Here is a 16972-nt window from a genome sequence, read left to right on the forward strand (position 1 = left end):
GCTGGATTCGAATTCCAACTCTGCCATTTACCGTCTGTGGCGCTTGGGCAAGTTATTCAGGATTTTTTGCTTTCAATTAATTCCTCATTTGTAAAATGGATATTATTAGCACTTCTCCTCTAATGGGAATTGTTTCAAGGATTAAATGAGTTAGTGTATATTGTATTAAGTACTAAGAACAATGCTTGGCACATATAAGCAATCAATGATAGCCATCTTTATTTTTGACTCTGGCTGTTGTTGTTATTACTGTTACTAATATTACCTTCTATGCTACCAATCATTCCACTGAATTGCCCTCCCTTTGGGAAGGAGGAATCAAATATGCCTGGAGCAGCATGTCCCCTGATTTCTCCCAGTAACCGAAGATGAAAAGATTTTTCTTTTTTTTTCTTTGGTCCAATTTCAGCAAACATTCAATGAGCCCGTTAACTCTGGGCAAAGCACTCTACCAGAAACTACTGGGAGAAGGCTGCTTCCTTACTCTTCAAAGAGGGATGGAGACTGGCTGAAAGCTTCACCTACAGGAATTCAGTAAGTGAGACAGAAATAGAAACTCAATCAAGCAGGGCTTAAGATGGATCCTTCTAGTAGGCAAATCCCATCCTGTTACTTTGCTATTTAACTTCTGGCTTCCACACTGGCTCTAGCAGTGGTGTGAGGACGGGGCCAGGACTGACAGCCTCCCGCCCCTTGTAAAAAACAACCCGCCTTGTATCTCTTCTATCTAATGGGTTTTTGCTTAAGACTCTTTGCTCTCAGGGTTCTATTGGGAAAATTAAAAAGTTTGAAAACCTTGTAATGTCCTTGCCACAGCATTCAATTCCCTCATGACCTGACCCTAACTTGTCCAGATTCCCCTTGTATCACTCTCTCCTCAGCACATTTTTTATACTAAAACTAAGCTATGTGATAGTTTCCAGAACATGTTCCACCTCTCTCAGCCTCCATGCCTTGGCACAGATCGTTTTCTTGGCCAGGAACGTTCTCGTCTGATTGTCCTCCTGGGCTTAATTACTACCCCTCACTGCCACATCAAACTTTATATGTAACTTTATTTATGACTTGTACGACTTTATTATAAAATGGATTAGCTTTACTTACAAAGATTTAGAGCAAGGTTGTATTATTGTCAGCTCCCCTTCAGGCAAAGAACCACTTTGTCATTTTGAATTTCAAGTGTCTGTCATAAAGTAGGTGTTTAGTAAATGTTTATTAAATAAATTAATTTAATTAAACACTAAATATCCTTCTATGTTAAATGAAGACCTATGGCAGTGTGAGAAACAGGGTGGACTTAAAAAGTAGAGTTAAAATACTCAGGTTGAAATATTCACTCCACCATTTACATGTTACATTGAGCAAGATACTTAATATGCCTGGTTTTCTCATCTCTATAATGGAACTAATAATGGAGTCTGGTGGTTGTTAAGGGCATTCAGTGAATCAATATATAGAAAATATTGTAAAGAGTTCTGGCACATAATAATCACTCCATCAATGTTAGCTACCATTATTATTATTTCAGGCTGAAATATAAAAAATGTAACTACAGAGGCACTTTACTTAAGGACTAAGTCAGTTTTAAATACATCTACTAAAATGATTTGATCTTACAGTAATACATTGAATTCTCTTGTTTTTCCCTGCCCAGCATCTATCCTACCCTTTGCTTTAACAGTTCTTAGGTTTTTGTTTGAGGAATCCTTTCCAACTCTCAGTCCCTGTGGTAGGTTCCAGGGCCAGGCACCCAACCCAGATGTGGCTGGAGAGAAACAGGGTTTGGTTGTCGGATAGTGAGGTGACCCAAGCTTGGCCACTGATGTTCACACTGGCACTCTTGCTGGGAACAAGGGTAATGAAGTAATTAGAACATGAGCCTGGAGCTGCTGGTAGAAAGAAAGGAGAGCCCAGAGATGCAGAGATACAAAATTCCTAATCAGTCATGCGACTTCCTAGATCTTGCTGAGCCTTTTCTTTTTTTAAAAAAATATACACAAGACAGGGCTTCCCTGGTGGCGCAGTGGTTGAGAGTCTGCCTGCCGATGCAGGGGACACGGTTTCGTGCCCCGGTCTGGGAAGATCCCACATGCTGCAGAGCAGCTAGGCCCGTGAGCCATGGCAGGTGAGCCTGCGCGTCCGGAGCCTGTGCTCCACAACGGGAGAGGCCACAACAGTGAGAGGCCCACGTACGGCAAAATAAATAAATAAAATAAAATAAAATAAAATAAAATATACACAAGACAATAAATTCTGTTTTCAGCTTCATCTAGTCTGAGTGGGGCTTTGGTACTACAACCCAAAGTGTCCTGAGTAATGATCACAACCAGTCATTGTAAAGATGAAAGCCTATGACAGTAAGTTATTATCTTATTAATTCCTACATGGGCTTCAAGGTATCATTGTAAAGGGACTAGTTGACATCAGGAATTTTGGTTCAAATGAAGATGGGTATTATTTGCAGGATTATCAAAGAATCATGGTCTCTTCATACTTGGTAGCCAGAAAGCAGTAAATACAAGTCCCTAGAAAAGTGTTCCTCTGACTTTGGTGTGCATGAAGCTCCTTGAGGAGCTTGTAGAAAAGGCAGGTTCTTCCACCCAGAAATTCTGCAGCAAGCCCACGAATCTGCCTTTCTGATGAACACCCCAGGGGAGCTGACGGTCCATAAATGCTGGTTGTCCACCTTGAGGAACACTACCCGAGAGGGCCCAATTTTGTTTAGATGATTAAAGTACACAAGTCCAGCTGGGAAGAAATCCCCAGAAAGCGACAAAATGCAGAAATTCTCATAATTATTTCAGAAACTAAAAGAACTTCAAAGACTGAGTCTGAGTTTAAGCCCTAATTCTGAAGCAAATATTAGCAAATTTGGAAGTGTCTCAGCAGTAAAACAGAAGAACATAAGCATTATATCCAGTTTTCTTTATGGTTATTTTCTTTTAAAAACGGAAATGGTATAGAAAGAAAACAATAATTTAAAAATTGATTTCAAGCTTATAGTTTTATCAAATTCATTACGATAAACTATAGTAACTTCGCAGTAGATCACTGCAAACAATTAACAAAGATGACCTTTGAGAATTCATCTCAGAGCAGCTATAATGAGCACAATTATAATAATTGGTAAGAAGCTTTTGCAGCGTTCCATAATACACAAAAGACAACATGACAAAATGAAATAGATTGTTTTCTGAGGACACCACATGAGTTTCACAAAGGAAATTTTATGTTGACTGTGATGTGTAAGGCGGTGATACAAAAGTCATTTGATGCTGGATCATACACCATGGGAAATAAGAAAACCATTTCCTGATGTGTATCCATGTTTGCCTTTGTTAGGGGTCAGTGGTTACATAATGGTCAATGATGTGCCTAAATCAAGGAACTATCCAGCCCTTTCAACAGAGGTTCCCCCGAGAGAATTAAGCCTAAATACTATAAAGCATCCATTGTAAGCAACAGACTGACTCTCCTATGCATTGAAAATGGTGCTAGCTCTGTACCATGCTGGGGAGAATTGAGAAAACAGACTCTAAATCTCTCAGTTGCCTTGTGAAACCCAGTTTAGAGAGGCTAACTGACGCTGCTTAAACTGAAAATACATACTCTGGGATAAATTGCTGTGTAACTTTTTTGATTCCAAGCAAGGTGGTCTAGAAATAGTAAATGATTCTTTGAACAATTTAAAATCTCACAAACAGAACCAGAGAAAGTGATATTCAATGCTCTCAGGTCATACTTTGTGCATCAATATACAGCTTTGTACACTGAGATTAATGACGTCAGTGGAACTCAACTGTAGTCTGCAGACCCACACAACAGAACTTTACAGAATTAATGTCTTGAGCTCCATCCACATCCATTAGTTGTTCAACTGCCAAGTGCATCACATTATGTGGAGATCCTATTCAATTCAAGGAAAATACAGTAGTATGACTTTAGCAGAATTGCAAAAAAAATTCTGATTTGTTTTGTGCTGGGAGCTTTGTAAAAGATTTGCACATTTCTAATAGGTTTCTAGGTAGTGACTGATAGTATCTGATCTTGATTTTTGTGTCAGACCCTGCTAATTAACAATACAAGTATCCATTCTCTCTTCATTCCTGACTAATAATAGAACCCAAACTAACTGGACAGGTTGGTAGAATGAAAGACCACATTTCCTAGCTTCCTTGCAGCTAGGTAGCCGATGACTGCAGAAGTAAATAGCAACGTTGTATGCGAGTAGAAAAAATTTCACTGGAAGGGGCTGTGTTCTGTACCCTCTGCTCTCACCCACTCTCCCCCGCTTCCCCGCACTGCCTTTTTTTTTGCCTGCCAAAGAATGTGATCAATGGAAATCCAACAGTTACCTTAAATCACAGAACTAACCTTAAGTGTGGAAGCCATGTGTCAGAATGATGGAGCAGAAAGATAAAAACACCCGACTACTCTATCACATTGCTGTTACACATCCCTGGACTGTCGCCCCTAGACTCCTTTAACATGAGCGAGCATGACACTTCCATCATACTTAAGCCTGTTATTTTGAGTTTTCTCTTGCAAGTGGCAGAACCTAAACCGTATTAATATAATCTACATGTATTTTCTTACTCAGTAAAGGCCAGGTGAATTCATAAACTAATTGGGATGAAATATTTGAACTGGTTTGCAAGCTCTGAAATTTGAATAATGCATTTAGGACAAATAAAAGGAAGGATTACTTTATCTAAGTTCTTCTAAACATATGGGAACAAAATTTTTTCTTGTTAAAAATGCATATAATTTTTTAAATGCATAGAACTTAAAAAGGAATTCAGATAAATAATAAGTAAGGAAAGGAAGACAGTACAATGTGTGGTATAAATGAAAATTAGTGAAATTAGTATCATGGTTAATAGTGTAGCATATAATGTATACTTATCAAAGGTAGCAAACTGGACCAGAGAAGGTATGGACCGAAGTCTGACCTATGGACATATTGTGTGTTTTTCTTATTTGTATACTGGTTCTTGATACCTTTGTGTGACCCATTCATTCTACATCTCTTTACATTAAATAATCCACTTCTGGGCCAAACGGAAGACTTTGGTCTTTTAGCTTTTGTGTACAGCTGACAGACATCTTAGAAAAATCCCTGGGGACAATAGAAAATCATTAACATGCTTTTGATTTCCAATAAGTCCTTTCAAGGCTGATTTTTGCTCTGTACTCTACAAAAGGCATTAAAATATTTTAAATAGACCTAGCAAAAAGGATTGAAAGCGTAAGACTGTATTTAAAATAAAGTCTATTCATTAGATTGCTTTTGATCATCCAGGCAGAAATTTTGTTTCAGTGTTGCTCTATAATAATAAGTATTTATAGTTATTGTGATTATTTGGTCTATAACATTTTGGGGAGGAAAATATTCATGTTACACATCCTACTAGGATTTTAGAGTTATCCAAACTCTTGTCTACTCCAGTGTTAGGTGGACTTTGGGGAAAACGGTTAAGACCCACCTCTTTTGTGTAATCTCAGTATTATTCTCTTAATACCTTCAAATCCTTGTTCTGTCTTCATCTGCAAATGTCCTTGGCTGTGTTTATGTAAATTATTGGCACACATGTTCTTCATTCTGACTACATAAGGCAGTGTGTAGGTATCTAATTTAATTAGAGTGATTTACCCATGGTCATCTCTGTCAGCTGCTAAATACTCTTAATTTTTATGTTAAGCACAAGTGGGGAAAGGTCTTGGATGTCTAAAAAAATTCTATTTCCAAAAAATGATTTTTCTCTATCACCAAATTCTCTATTACACATATATAACTTTGAGACGGCAAGATAATGATACATTACCCCTGTGACATCCATAACCTTGATGGCTGCAAGTTGGCCCGTTTTGACATGACGACCCTGTAAAAAATATTTTTAAAATATTTCAGTTCTGATGAGCAATATTAGCATTAGATTTCAACTGTAAAGAACAATTACGTAGATCAATGTTACAGAGTGCCAATGGGGAAGACAGACAGACAGACAGACACACACACACACACACACACACACACACACACAAATCTTAAATGCTTTGAAGATCAATTTCTATTTAATGTTCATTTTGTAAAACATCTCCATCACTTTGTCTGTTGGGTTTGTTTTCACAGTGGTTGTCAAGTTAAATAAAAGAGACAATGTCGAATAATTTGGTTTTACCTCCTCTTCAAGGTGTTAGATAAGGGGTTAGGTGAGAGGAGGATTTACATGGAAGGGGAGCTAGATCTGGGTGGAGGAGACATAAGCATCTCCTCGGTTGGAAAACACTTGGTATGTGCAGAAACTTTAGTTTCCTTGATTATTAAAATATCTTGTAACAGTCTCAAATGGATATGATTCTGCTACTCTTCACCTCAGACTATTAATTTCTCTTCATCTTAAAAGGGGGCCTAAAACAAAACAGATAGCAATCAATCCGAATTTGTGACCAAAGAGACAGTACTGAGCATAAGGAACTGCTTCCCCAGAGTAGGTATCCCTGGTCTTTGCAAACACAGGGAAGCATCAACCACAAGGAACTGGAAGAGAACGGGGTGCGGTGAGGGGGCAATCCCAAAGAGGAGCTTTCTCTGCACTTGCTCCTCGAGAAACATAAAGTCTACATCTGACTCTCAGACAGTAGCAAAGAGGGTCAATATCCATTACTTCTAAATGCATTTTCTATGTGGCTTCTACAATACATTTTACCTACCATTGCTATTATGCAGTATAATATACCTTCCAAGATCAGCTGGATTCAAATCCCAGCCGCATGACCTTAGGCAAATCCCTTAACCTTCTAGGCCTCAGTTTCCACGTTTGAAAAATGGAAATAATGAGAGTACCTAACTCATAGTATTGCAAGGAGGATTGAATGAGATAATGTATATAAAGTGCTTGACAGTACCTGGCACAGAATAGCTGTCAGCAGATGCTGGCTATAATTATTTATAGTCCTGTCTTGTGATTAATTTTAAGTGTTGTCTTCCCTCTTAAGTTCTATGTTTCATGAAGGAAGGGACTGTGTCTCATCATTGTATTTCCAGTGCCTGGAATAGTGGGTGCCTAGCCCGTAGATGGAGTGGCCTGTTTATGGATGAACAACAACGGCAGGTAGCGGAGTCCTGTCCACTTGAAGCTGGAGGAGGTAGCTTTGGTGCTGCCTGCCCCTTTTCTTCTCATATATCTCAGCTTTGTGTATGGGTCTACCTGATTCTGATAGTGTTTCCTTCACCTTTCAACCTCCATTCTGCTCCCTCCCTTTCCTCCTCACTCAGAAAAGAGCACAAAGAAGAAGACATTAAATCAGTAACCTAATAGGGTCACGGGCGTACTTCAACTTTCAAGAAATTGAGGAAGGGGGCTGAAGCATTACCACACCAAGAGCCCTGGACCGGAATTCCAGACTCCTGGTTCTGCCCACGACCAGCTGGTTCACTGGGAGCAAGTTATGTAACCCATCTGGACCCTGGTTTCCTCATCTGCAAAATGTGGGGAGCCTGGGCTCAGTGGTCAGAGGTGGGGGGGAGTAGGTGTCACTGTTAACATCCCCCCTTTCCACCCCAAGGAAATTTAGGAAAATTAGTTGGAAATTTAGTTTTCACAATGACTGAGTGGGGAGAGTAGTATTACTGCCACTTAGTACCCAGGGGCCAGCAATACTAACTTCCTGCAGAGCCTGGGTCAATCTCCCACAAAGGTGAAGTAGCAACAGTGCCCTCTGTTGATAAGACACTGAATGACCTCCAGGGTTGTCCAGGTCCCAGTTAAATCTGTTATGTTGTAATGGTGACCTTAACAAAGGAGTCATTAGCTTCTCTTCGAGAATAGAAAGTCTTTAAAGTAAGGGCCACAAATCATACCTTAAACAATGGTTATCTCTCTACTAAAGCACTAAAGGAGTGTAAGGGACTGCAGACAAATACAGAGGGTCTGGCTGATGTCACACAGCTGATTCACCCTGAAATTCTTTTAATGGTGCCATGCAGCCAGGAAAGGGGAACACCTGGGTATGTCTTGCGGGGACCTCTAAGAACTGACCCCCTGTCTGCCACGCCACCTTGGTGGGCTCCCACCTGCTCTGACGCTGTGGTCCCCGACACTAAACTGCGCTCTCTAAAGGTATTGCATTGTTTCTTGTCTCCCCGATGGTGTGTTTTCTTGGCCTGGAATGCCCTTCACTCCCAACTCCCCAGTAAGCTTACTCACTTTGTAGATTCACCCCTGGCCTCTGTGCTAGTAATGAACATTCCATGTTTCTACTACAGCACTGAGCCCAAAGGACCATTAATCCGCACCCGCTCCCAGCTGGTCTCCTTCCCTCTTTCCTGTGCTTCCCCTCTGGTTCCATTTGCAGCAGAACCCTTTCTCACCAAAAATCTTGAAAGGCATCCAACCTCCTTGTTCAAGCAGGGGTTTGAGCAGCCTCCTAACTGCCCCGGGGAGCTCCTGAAGTCACCTCAGCCAACACAGTTTGAGAAATGTTACACTCTATTTTTAACTCCTTAAGTGACAGGGAATCTTCTTCGAGCGAATAATTTGCTACAAGGACATGTCAACACCTAGTTCTTTCCATCAGCAGCCAGGGAGGGAATGGACAGGATACAATCCACTTTACATTTCAAATATAAATGGCATTGGGCATTGAGCAGCTCTTGGTTTGAAATAAATAAATTAAATAGCTGTGACGTTTTTGAACTTAAGACACAGGATTGTTTTTGTTTTTGTTTTAGCAACTGCTTATAACATAACACTAGAAAAGAAAACCACCTACTTCTCCTCCATTTAAAAATTTCCCTTCCAAGCTGAAATAACCATTCTCAATGGGTCTGACAGATGACTGAATAATACACCTTTGGGATGGCAGTTTGGGCTTAAATGAGATCCTGGAGGTGGAACAATTAGCAGCCTCAGCTCAGTCCCAAGCAAAGGCGTCCTGTGCTCTGGAACAGGAAGGCTGCTGAGCTGTCAACCTTTGATGGGGGAGCCACAAAGGAGGCTGCCCAGCGTGAGTTGCCTTTTCCATCACTAGAGAATGCCAAACCAAATTAGGATCCAGATGAAGGCAGACTTTGAGGGAATGGCTAGGAATCAGCTGACCTAAAGATCACTAGAAACCTGAGGCACATCATTGTTCAGACAGTGTTTAAAGTGACAACTCCATAAAGTCACAAATAAATTGAGTAGGAGTAGCCCCTAAGGTGCCTAATCTAATCCTTCTTTTAGAGATGAGGCCAATATCTCACAACTAATGGGGACCTAAACCCAGGACACTTTCTCACCTGTTCCAGTTCTACCTTCCAGCTCCTGAATTAGAAATTCTTATTTTATTTTATTTTATTTTATTTATATTTTTATAGAGCAGGTTCTTATTTGTCATCAATTTTACACACATCAGTGTATACATGTCAATCCCAATCGCCCATGAATTAGAAATTCTTATCACTAAAATTTAAACAATTTTTTTAAACAAACCTTTTCAAACTTCACTTAAATTGAATTAAACATGAACTATTCATCTCTGTTTCATGTAGGATTTAATTTTTTTTTTATTTGAGGGCAATGGGGAGGATGTTATTATTACAAGAGAATTTTGAGGTGAAAATTCAATACTACTCCTAATTTTAACTTATTTCCACTTAAAGAGAAATTAAAAATATAATCATAGACCCTAGTTTGGATCTAAACTACATAGTCAACCAAGGAGTAAAAATGAAATTCTGGGGGAAAAGAAACTTTAAAGGAGACAAAGAGTTAATATTTTTTATCCACGAAAATTATGGAAAAAATCCCATCACATTGCAATTGCTGAGTCATTTCTTAATAAAAGAATGAAGTAAGATTTTTTTTTCTACTAAAATAACCAACAATAACAAAAATAACAGACTAAATCTAGAAAAACAAAATTGGTATTCCAGTGGGACCCAAAGCCTCAATCAAGACTTCAAGCATAAAAAGGCCCTCTGAAAGAAAGGAAGAAAAAAACCCGTCAAATCAAATCAGGGAAAGCAGAGGCTGTGGGGTCACTCGGCTGGCGTGAAGTTGAGTGTCGCTAAACCAGAGTTCCTCTGCCGAGTTTATGATTAAGCTCTCTATCCAAAACTTTATTCCCTTTCTAGTTTTACACCTGTTCCCCTCAAGACTGAAGAGTATCAAAGAAAAGAGGGAATTGAAACTAAGCAGAACCCTGTGGGGCCCTCCTGGGTACAAAAGCCCCTTCGTGTCTCCTGTTTCTTGTTTGTAGAAAAAGGCTTTTTCCTCCCAGGCCTTCCCTGAGTTCCAAAGAGCAGGGTCAAGAAGTTAATGATTAGGACAATAGTGTCATGGCACACCTAGTTCCTCCCAGAGGAGGATAGATAACAATCTCATGCATACCTTTGAGTTGTTCTCTGGAAACTAAGACCCCCACCCAAGTGGAGGATGGTGACTACATGCTGACCACAAGCATGCAGACCCCAGACTGGTTGGAACCAGAAGGTTAAGTTTCAGAAACACCACCCTGTAACCTCACCAGGAACTCATCAGAAGAAGGTCCACAAGCTGGTCACATATCCTATGACCCTCTCCTTTAACACTGTCTTTAAAAACACTTGCCTGAAAGTCATCAGGGAGTTTGGGTCTTTTGAACACAAACCACCCGTTCTCCTTGTTGGCCCCTGCAATAAACCCTTCTCTGCTCCAAACTCTTGACATTTTGATCTGTTTGGTCTCACTGTGCATCAGGCACATGAACTAGGGTTGGACAACAGGCGGGCGCACTCCATTCCAGTGCTTAGACAGATTTACACACACACTCTGCTCCCCTTCTTTTTTTTCTTCTACCTCACGTTTGAGGATTATAGTACCTTCAAGGATTATAGTACCTTTAGCCCTCTGTATCCACAGGTTCCACATTCATACATTCAACCCAACTCAGACAGAAAATACTCAGGGAAAAAAATTCTGGAAAGTTCCAAAAAGCAAAACTTTTGCATGTCAGCAACTATTTACATAGCATTTACATTGTATTAGGTATTATAAGTAATCTAGAGATGATTTAAACTATACGAGAGAATGTGTATAGGTTATATGCAAATACTATGCTATCTTATATAAAGGACTTGAGCATCCACAGATTTTGGTATCCAAGTGGGGTCCTGGAACCAATACCCAGCCCTGACCTCCACTTCACCACAGATACCAAGGGACTATGTTGCCCCTTTACCTACTCCCTAAAATAAGTACAAGAGAAAAATAATGGTTTTGTCTGAAATAGCCATGCAAGCCTGGGCTCTGCTATTGCTGTTATTTTCTAAGGAACAGCAAGATGGCTTTAGAACTGCTAGCTTGAGGCAAGTCTGGAAGAGAGAATCCTTTCATTTCTAGGTCACCAAAATACATTTGTTTCCAGCGGAGCACATGAGCAAACCAGGGTTGTGCAAAATGCAGACACTCCACCCACCATCTCCATTCCTCCTTATCCAAGGACTCACACAGGTAGAGTGTTTCTAGCTCTTCGTGCTTAGCTTAGATTTGATCTCACCTTTATTGAGTAAGAGTTCTTCAATTTCCTGATTGCAAGGAAACGCCCTTACCTGTGTGTTTTCACAGCATCCTACACTAACCTACTGATCGTAATCCAATACTGTGATTTTCAAAATGTGCACCATAAGAACCATGAAAATAAATCAAATTAAATAGAAAAAAAAATCACAGTGTAGAACATGTAATAATGGCAGCTGTTGTTTCACGGATTAACTGTTACGGTTACATCGATCACCTATCTATCACTGATACTGTAGACTACCACCTGATTCTCCTTTCAAGACTGAAGTTTCTGAGAGGTCTCAACCAAGGCCCTCTCTGGGAATTGCCCTCAGCCCAAGGTCATGTTCCATCCCGGAGACAGCCAAATCCAATTTCTGGTTGATACAGAAGTATAAAGGCTCAGGCCTTTAGTCTTAGAGTTGGGCAATTCTGAAGAGTCCGCTTAGCTCCTGACCTCTCCTTGGGATGGGTGAGGTCTTTGTTGAGACTGTATTACAGTTAAACTTCTTCCTCTACACAATGCTACTTTCTTCACAGGTGTAGATCCTACACTCCCCAGTAAAATTCCTACACATAAATCATCTCAGGATCTGTTCCTGGGGAAACTCCATCTAAGACAATTGGTACCAGGAATGGCCTGAGGAGACAGGCTCTCAGAGTAGCTGTCAATAAGACTCCCATCACTGGTGGCAGGTGGCTCACTGATAGCCCCTGGCATGCTGTAGCAGTGTCACTGTCAACATGGTCACTAGTGGGGAACTGAAGTAGGATACAGGTGCCAGGGAACACACTGGTGAGTCCAATATTTCAGACTTTTGCAATGTCCTGAGGAAACAGTAGTTTAAAAAAGTAGAATCAGATGGCTTTTGCTGAGACTACTAGCGAAAGACAGTGGAAAGCTACAGTTATTGATCAGCTGAAGGCAATGTGTGAAAATCATAAGGGAAATCAGGTTAAATTCCAAGGTCTGTGCAGTATCTTCAGTCAAGATGGGAACATTGGGACTTCCCTGGTGGTCCACTGGTTAAGACTCTGTGCTCCCAATGCAGGGGGCACAGGTTCAATCCCTGGTCAGGGAACTAAGATCCTGCATGCCTCACAGCATGGCCAAAGGAAAAAAAAAAGGATGGGAACATCACTTCTGTAGATGCAGAGGATGCCAGGGATGAGAGGTTTCAAGCTTTTAAGTGCATCAACCTGGACGTCTCCATTCCAAGTTTCAGAAATCATTCCTTCCCAATCAGGCTTGAATTGAGGATTCAACTTTTGCTTTACCCTAATAATTAATTCCTGGATCTGGTCCTCAGCTTTTTCTACCCTCAGGCTACAGAAGATAAGAGTCTTTTTATATTCTACACATTTTTTTTTTTTTTTTTTGGTAAATGGACAACAGCAGCAGTCAAGCCTGAGACAGGCGTGTTGAGCAGGAGCTTGGACTTCTCAGGAATAAATATGTGTGTCGCCCCAACAAGATTGCCATATAGACCAGCAAAGATGCTAAACAAGGTGGGGGAGATTAAAATGGGTAGCAGAGGAGGGATATGATGAGCAACAGGTACAACCATTAGACAATATGTAATGGCGGGGGCTTTCTTCCCACAACTTTGCCTGGGAAAAGAGACCAGCCAGAATTCCAGAGGAAGTGTTTCCAGAACTTATTATGCAAAGCAGATGGATCCAAGCATCATAAGGAATTGACTGTAGTGGATGCTGTGGTGTGCTCCCCAGCTCCCTCCTTCAGGACTGGGCTACTCTGAGTCTTTCTTCAGGAAATACCCTTAGTCAAAGAGAGCAGTTGGACCCAAGGTCATGCTCCTTGCCTAAGGTAATACCCCTGACCCGGAGGCAGCAAACATTCAATGATTGGTTGATATAGGAATACAAAAGCCTACATCATTTATGTCAAAGTGGAAAACTTTGAAGGGCCATCCCAGCTCCAGAGCTCCTTTTTTGGGGGATTGCCTGGGGCTTTGAAACTGCCATCAACACCTTCCTCTGCCCAAATCTGTCTTCACTCTCGTATTGGTGTTGATCCTGAGAGTACCTCCCAAAACACTTCCTACAAACACATCTCTGCCCTGAGAATCTGTTTCCTAGGGAACTCAATCAAAGACTCATCCATCTATTTACCTAACATCCTTATATCTTCCTACCTACCTACCTACCTATCTGTATTCTCAGTGTTAATGTAAAATAGTATTTCTTACTATGGGGTGGAAGTTTTTAGAAAAGCTCTGACCTAAAGGATGAATAGAAAAAACTAGGTCAAGCATTGGGAAATATATTCCAGATAAAGGGAACAGCATGTTCAAAAGTCCTGTGGTGTAGTTGCTTGAGCATTTGAGTAACTGAAAGCAGGTCAGTATGGCTGGAGTAGACAGTACATGTCTAGTGAGTCCATGCAGGGCCTCACAGGCCACTCTGAGGAGTTCTGTCTTTACCTTAAGACCAATGGGCAGCCACTGAAGGGTTTGAAGAAAGAATGTAGGGTCATCAAGTTTTCATTTTGAAAAAATCACTTTGGATGCAGGACAGGGAATAGAGGAAACTAGAAAGATAATGGAAGAATAACACAGTACTGCTTGGTAATTCATTTGAGAGCTAATGGCAACTTGGACTAGGATGGAAATAATGGAGAAGGTGAGAGGTAGAGAGAGTCCAGAGATATTCAGGAGGTCAAATCAACAAGACTTGGGGATGGATGGGATATATATTTACCCCCATGTTTTCCAGAGTGCTTGACACAGCAGGGATTCAATAAACATTTGAGAAATAATGGACTGCATGAAGTAGTGACCTTTGAGGGTCGTATTCAGGTTCTTGGTCAATACCGTCCATATGTCCACATCAGTTTCTTCCGTTCCCCTCCCCTCCCCCGCCAATACACACACACACACACACACACACACACACACATTTTTATCCAGCCACAAAGTGTACAGGAGCAGATGAGGTGGGGTTGTAAGTAGGGATTACAATCATTTCACCCTTAAATAAATTAGAAGATGACTTTAGTGGATGAAGTTCCCTTAAACTCTATAGAGGCCAATTTACTTCCCCTCTGCAGAGATCACAGAGAAACTAGAAATTGGTCTTAGCTTTCCCTCTGAGAGTGAAGATGAACTCTGATTTTCCACTCACAGTTAAGATTAAAGCATAGTTAAGATATCTATCTGAACATCTTCAGGAATGCTACCATTCTTTGGTACAACATGTCTTGAGGCAAAGAGGTAGACAAGGCAACTTTATGAAAAGACTTTGTAAATCCTTATGATCAAGGCACAAGAATGTTCAAGAATATGCTGGGCATGGTGTCTGCTTCTAGAGTTTCCCCAGGTTAACGGGGCCTCTACTTTTCCTTGGCCTGCATGTGCCATTCATCTGAGGCTTAAAAAATCCTCCTGCCCACACAGACAGAGCTGTGATCCAGCCCTCACTGCTCCCAGACTGTGGCAAAGATGAAGCAAGGTAGCGATACAGGACAGTTCCCAAGCAACAGCTCTCCATCTCAACACCACTCACTGTGAATTCCTCTGCTTGGCACCTCTGAGAAGCAGAAAATGGATTGTTTTCAAGATTGTTCGGGGCTGGGCCAACTGAGAATTGAGGCTTGCTCACAGACACAGGGCTGGGAAGAAAAGACTGTGTCTCATTTTTCTTTGTTAGAAACTAGCATTCCTCTGTCTTCATGGCTGCCAGTTTGGCCCAGTTTATAAAAATCAAAATGGATGATTAAAAGAAAAAAATCAAACAGTCACAATTTTTAGCAGACAATAGTTAATGTATGCAGATTCCGTGGCAGGGAGCCTGATGCCTGTACCGAGGAAAGGCGTACACAGCTCAAGTGACAGCAGTGACGAGCAGACAGGCTGTGGGGTGATGAGAGCTCAAAAAGGTAGCAGAACCAGTCTCTTGGTTATGGCCATAAGCCAAGAACACATTGCCCAGTGATCTCCTCTCTCAACCCCCCAAATGAGCACAGAACAGAAGATCTTACTGGCTCTCATCTAATTTATGCCACAGAATTACCACAATCATTTGTTGGCTTTTGTACATTAACTTCTGGGAGGATAAAGCCCCCTAGATATGAGGGTTCAAAGGCTGGGGATAGAATATTTGCATGCGGCCAGCTCCCTGGCCTCCCCAGTATTCTACCTCTCCCCACCCAGCATGACAGCCTTCCCTGTCCCCCAAGTCCAGGTGACACGCGGGGATATGCATGGCATTTAAAAGCCTTGGTTCCTGGACACCAGTCTAGGATGAAGTCTTTACCCAATTTCAGTAAAAGGAGAAAAATAAGAACTTCATGACAGTTTTCCAGAAAGCCACAAGTATTCAACTTAAGCAGCCTTCTTTTTTTTTTTTTTTTGAAATCAATGAAATTTATTTATTTTTTATATATTTTTTAATTAGTTTCTGCTTTATAACAAAGTGAATCAGTCATACATATACATCTGTTCCCACATCCCTTCCCTCATGCATCTCCCTTAAGCAGCCTTCTTAGGATTTTGGGCATTAAAATGTCCACTAATTACATGTTCTCAATTTTTTTTTTAATTTATTTATTTATTTTTTAAATTTTTTGCCTTATAACAAATTTAATCAGTTATACATATACATATGTTTCCATATCCCCTCCCTTTTGCGTCTCCCAAGTAAACAACCCTACGTTGGTTCCCAATAGTTATTTTTGTTTTTCATTGGGGTGGCAGGGTGAGATTTTAGTGCCCTATGAAATCTGAGAGTCAGGCACAGGTGTTTTAGAACACATGGGGACAGTATGGTAGAAACACTAGGAATCCCCTTAAGATACAAAGATGGGCTGTTCTTGAGGCTGTCCCTAAAAGGTTAAATGTAACAATGTATATACAGTGCTCAACAGCGTACAATAAATAACCCATGTGAATGCTATGGGGACCAATTTCTCTTTCCTCCTTAGTCTCTAAGGCCATTGGACCTTAAGTCCATCAGGCATGGCTTCTACACGCTAGAACCGAAAGTGAAAGCTCCTCAGAGCACTCTGCCTTGTGTCTGTTTAATCCTCTGACATCGTCAAGGACAGCATCTCACAAAGAGTAGGTGCTAAATCACGCTGGGAAACGTGAAGTTTCTAGGACTAGTGGACCCTGTAAGCTGCCTCTAACCACAGAGAAGAGAGACTCCAGTGACCCATCATGGCTTAATCTGGGAGAAGCTTGATAGAACTGGGGCAAATGCCTACTTAAGAGGGGCAGGAAGAGAGACTGTAAGAATGGCTCGCGGTATGGGGACTGGAGTAAGAAGCCACTTGGTCCGATGTGAGTATTTTGCTCAAGAAGGTTTCGCTTTTGTTCTTTCCCAAGTGTGAACACCCACACCGGGCCGTGGAGTAATCCTGGAGACCTGAGGAGACCTTAGCATTCTGCATTTCAGGATCTCACAGTTTACCTGAGGAAGAGAAAGGT

General features: G+C 41.1%; 1 protein-coding gene across 6 annotated transcripts in view; it reads right to left on the reverse strand.

Annotated features, from left to right (window-relative positions):
• TNIK (TRAF2 and NCK interacting kinase) overlaps positions 1-16972 on the reverse strand; it is a 419760-nt gene that overhangs the window by 167001 nt on the left and 235787 nt on the right. For all 6 annotated transcript variants that reach the window (XM_060099133.1, XM_060099131.1, XM_060099130.1 and 3 more), the window contains exon 3: positions 5826-5882. In XM_060099133.1, the coding sequence (XP_059955116.1) occupies positions 5826-5882 (57 nt within the window). The remainder of the gene's footprint in view (positions 1-5825; positions 5883-16972) is intronic.

This window comes from Mesoplodon densirostris, chromosome 5 (genome assembly GCF_025265405.1).
Source record: "Mesoplodon densirostris isolate mMesDen1 chromosome 5, mMesDen1 primary haplotype, whole genome shotgun sequence".
Taxonomy (NCBI): Eukaryota; Metazoa; Chordata; class Mammalia; order Artiodactyla; family Ziphiidae; genus Mesoplodon; species Mesoplodon densirostris.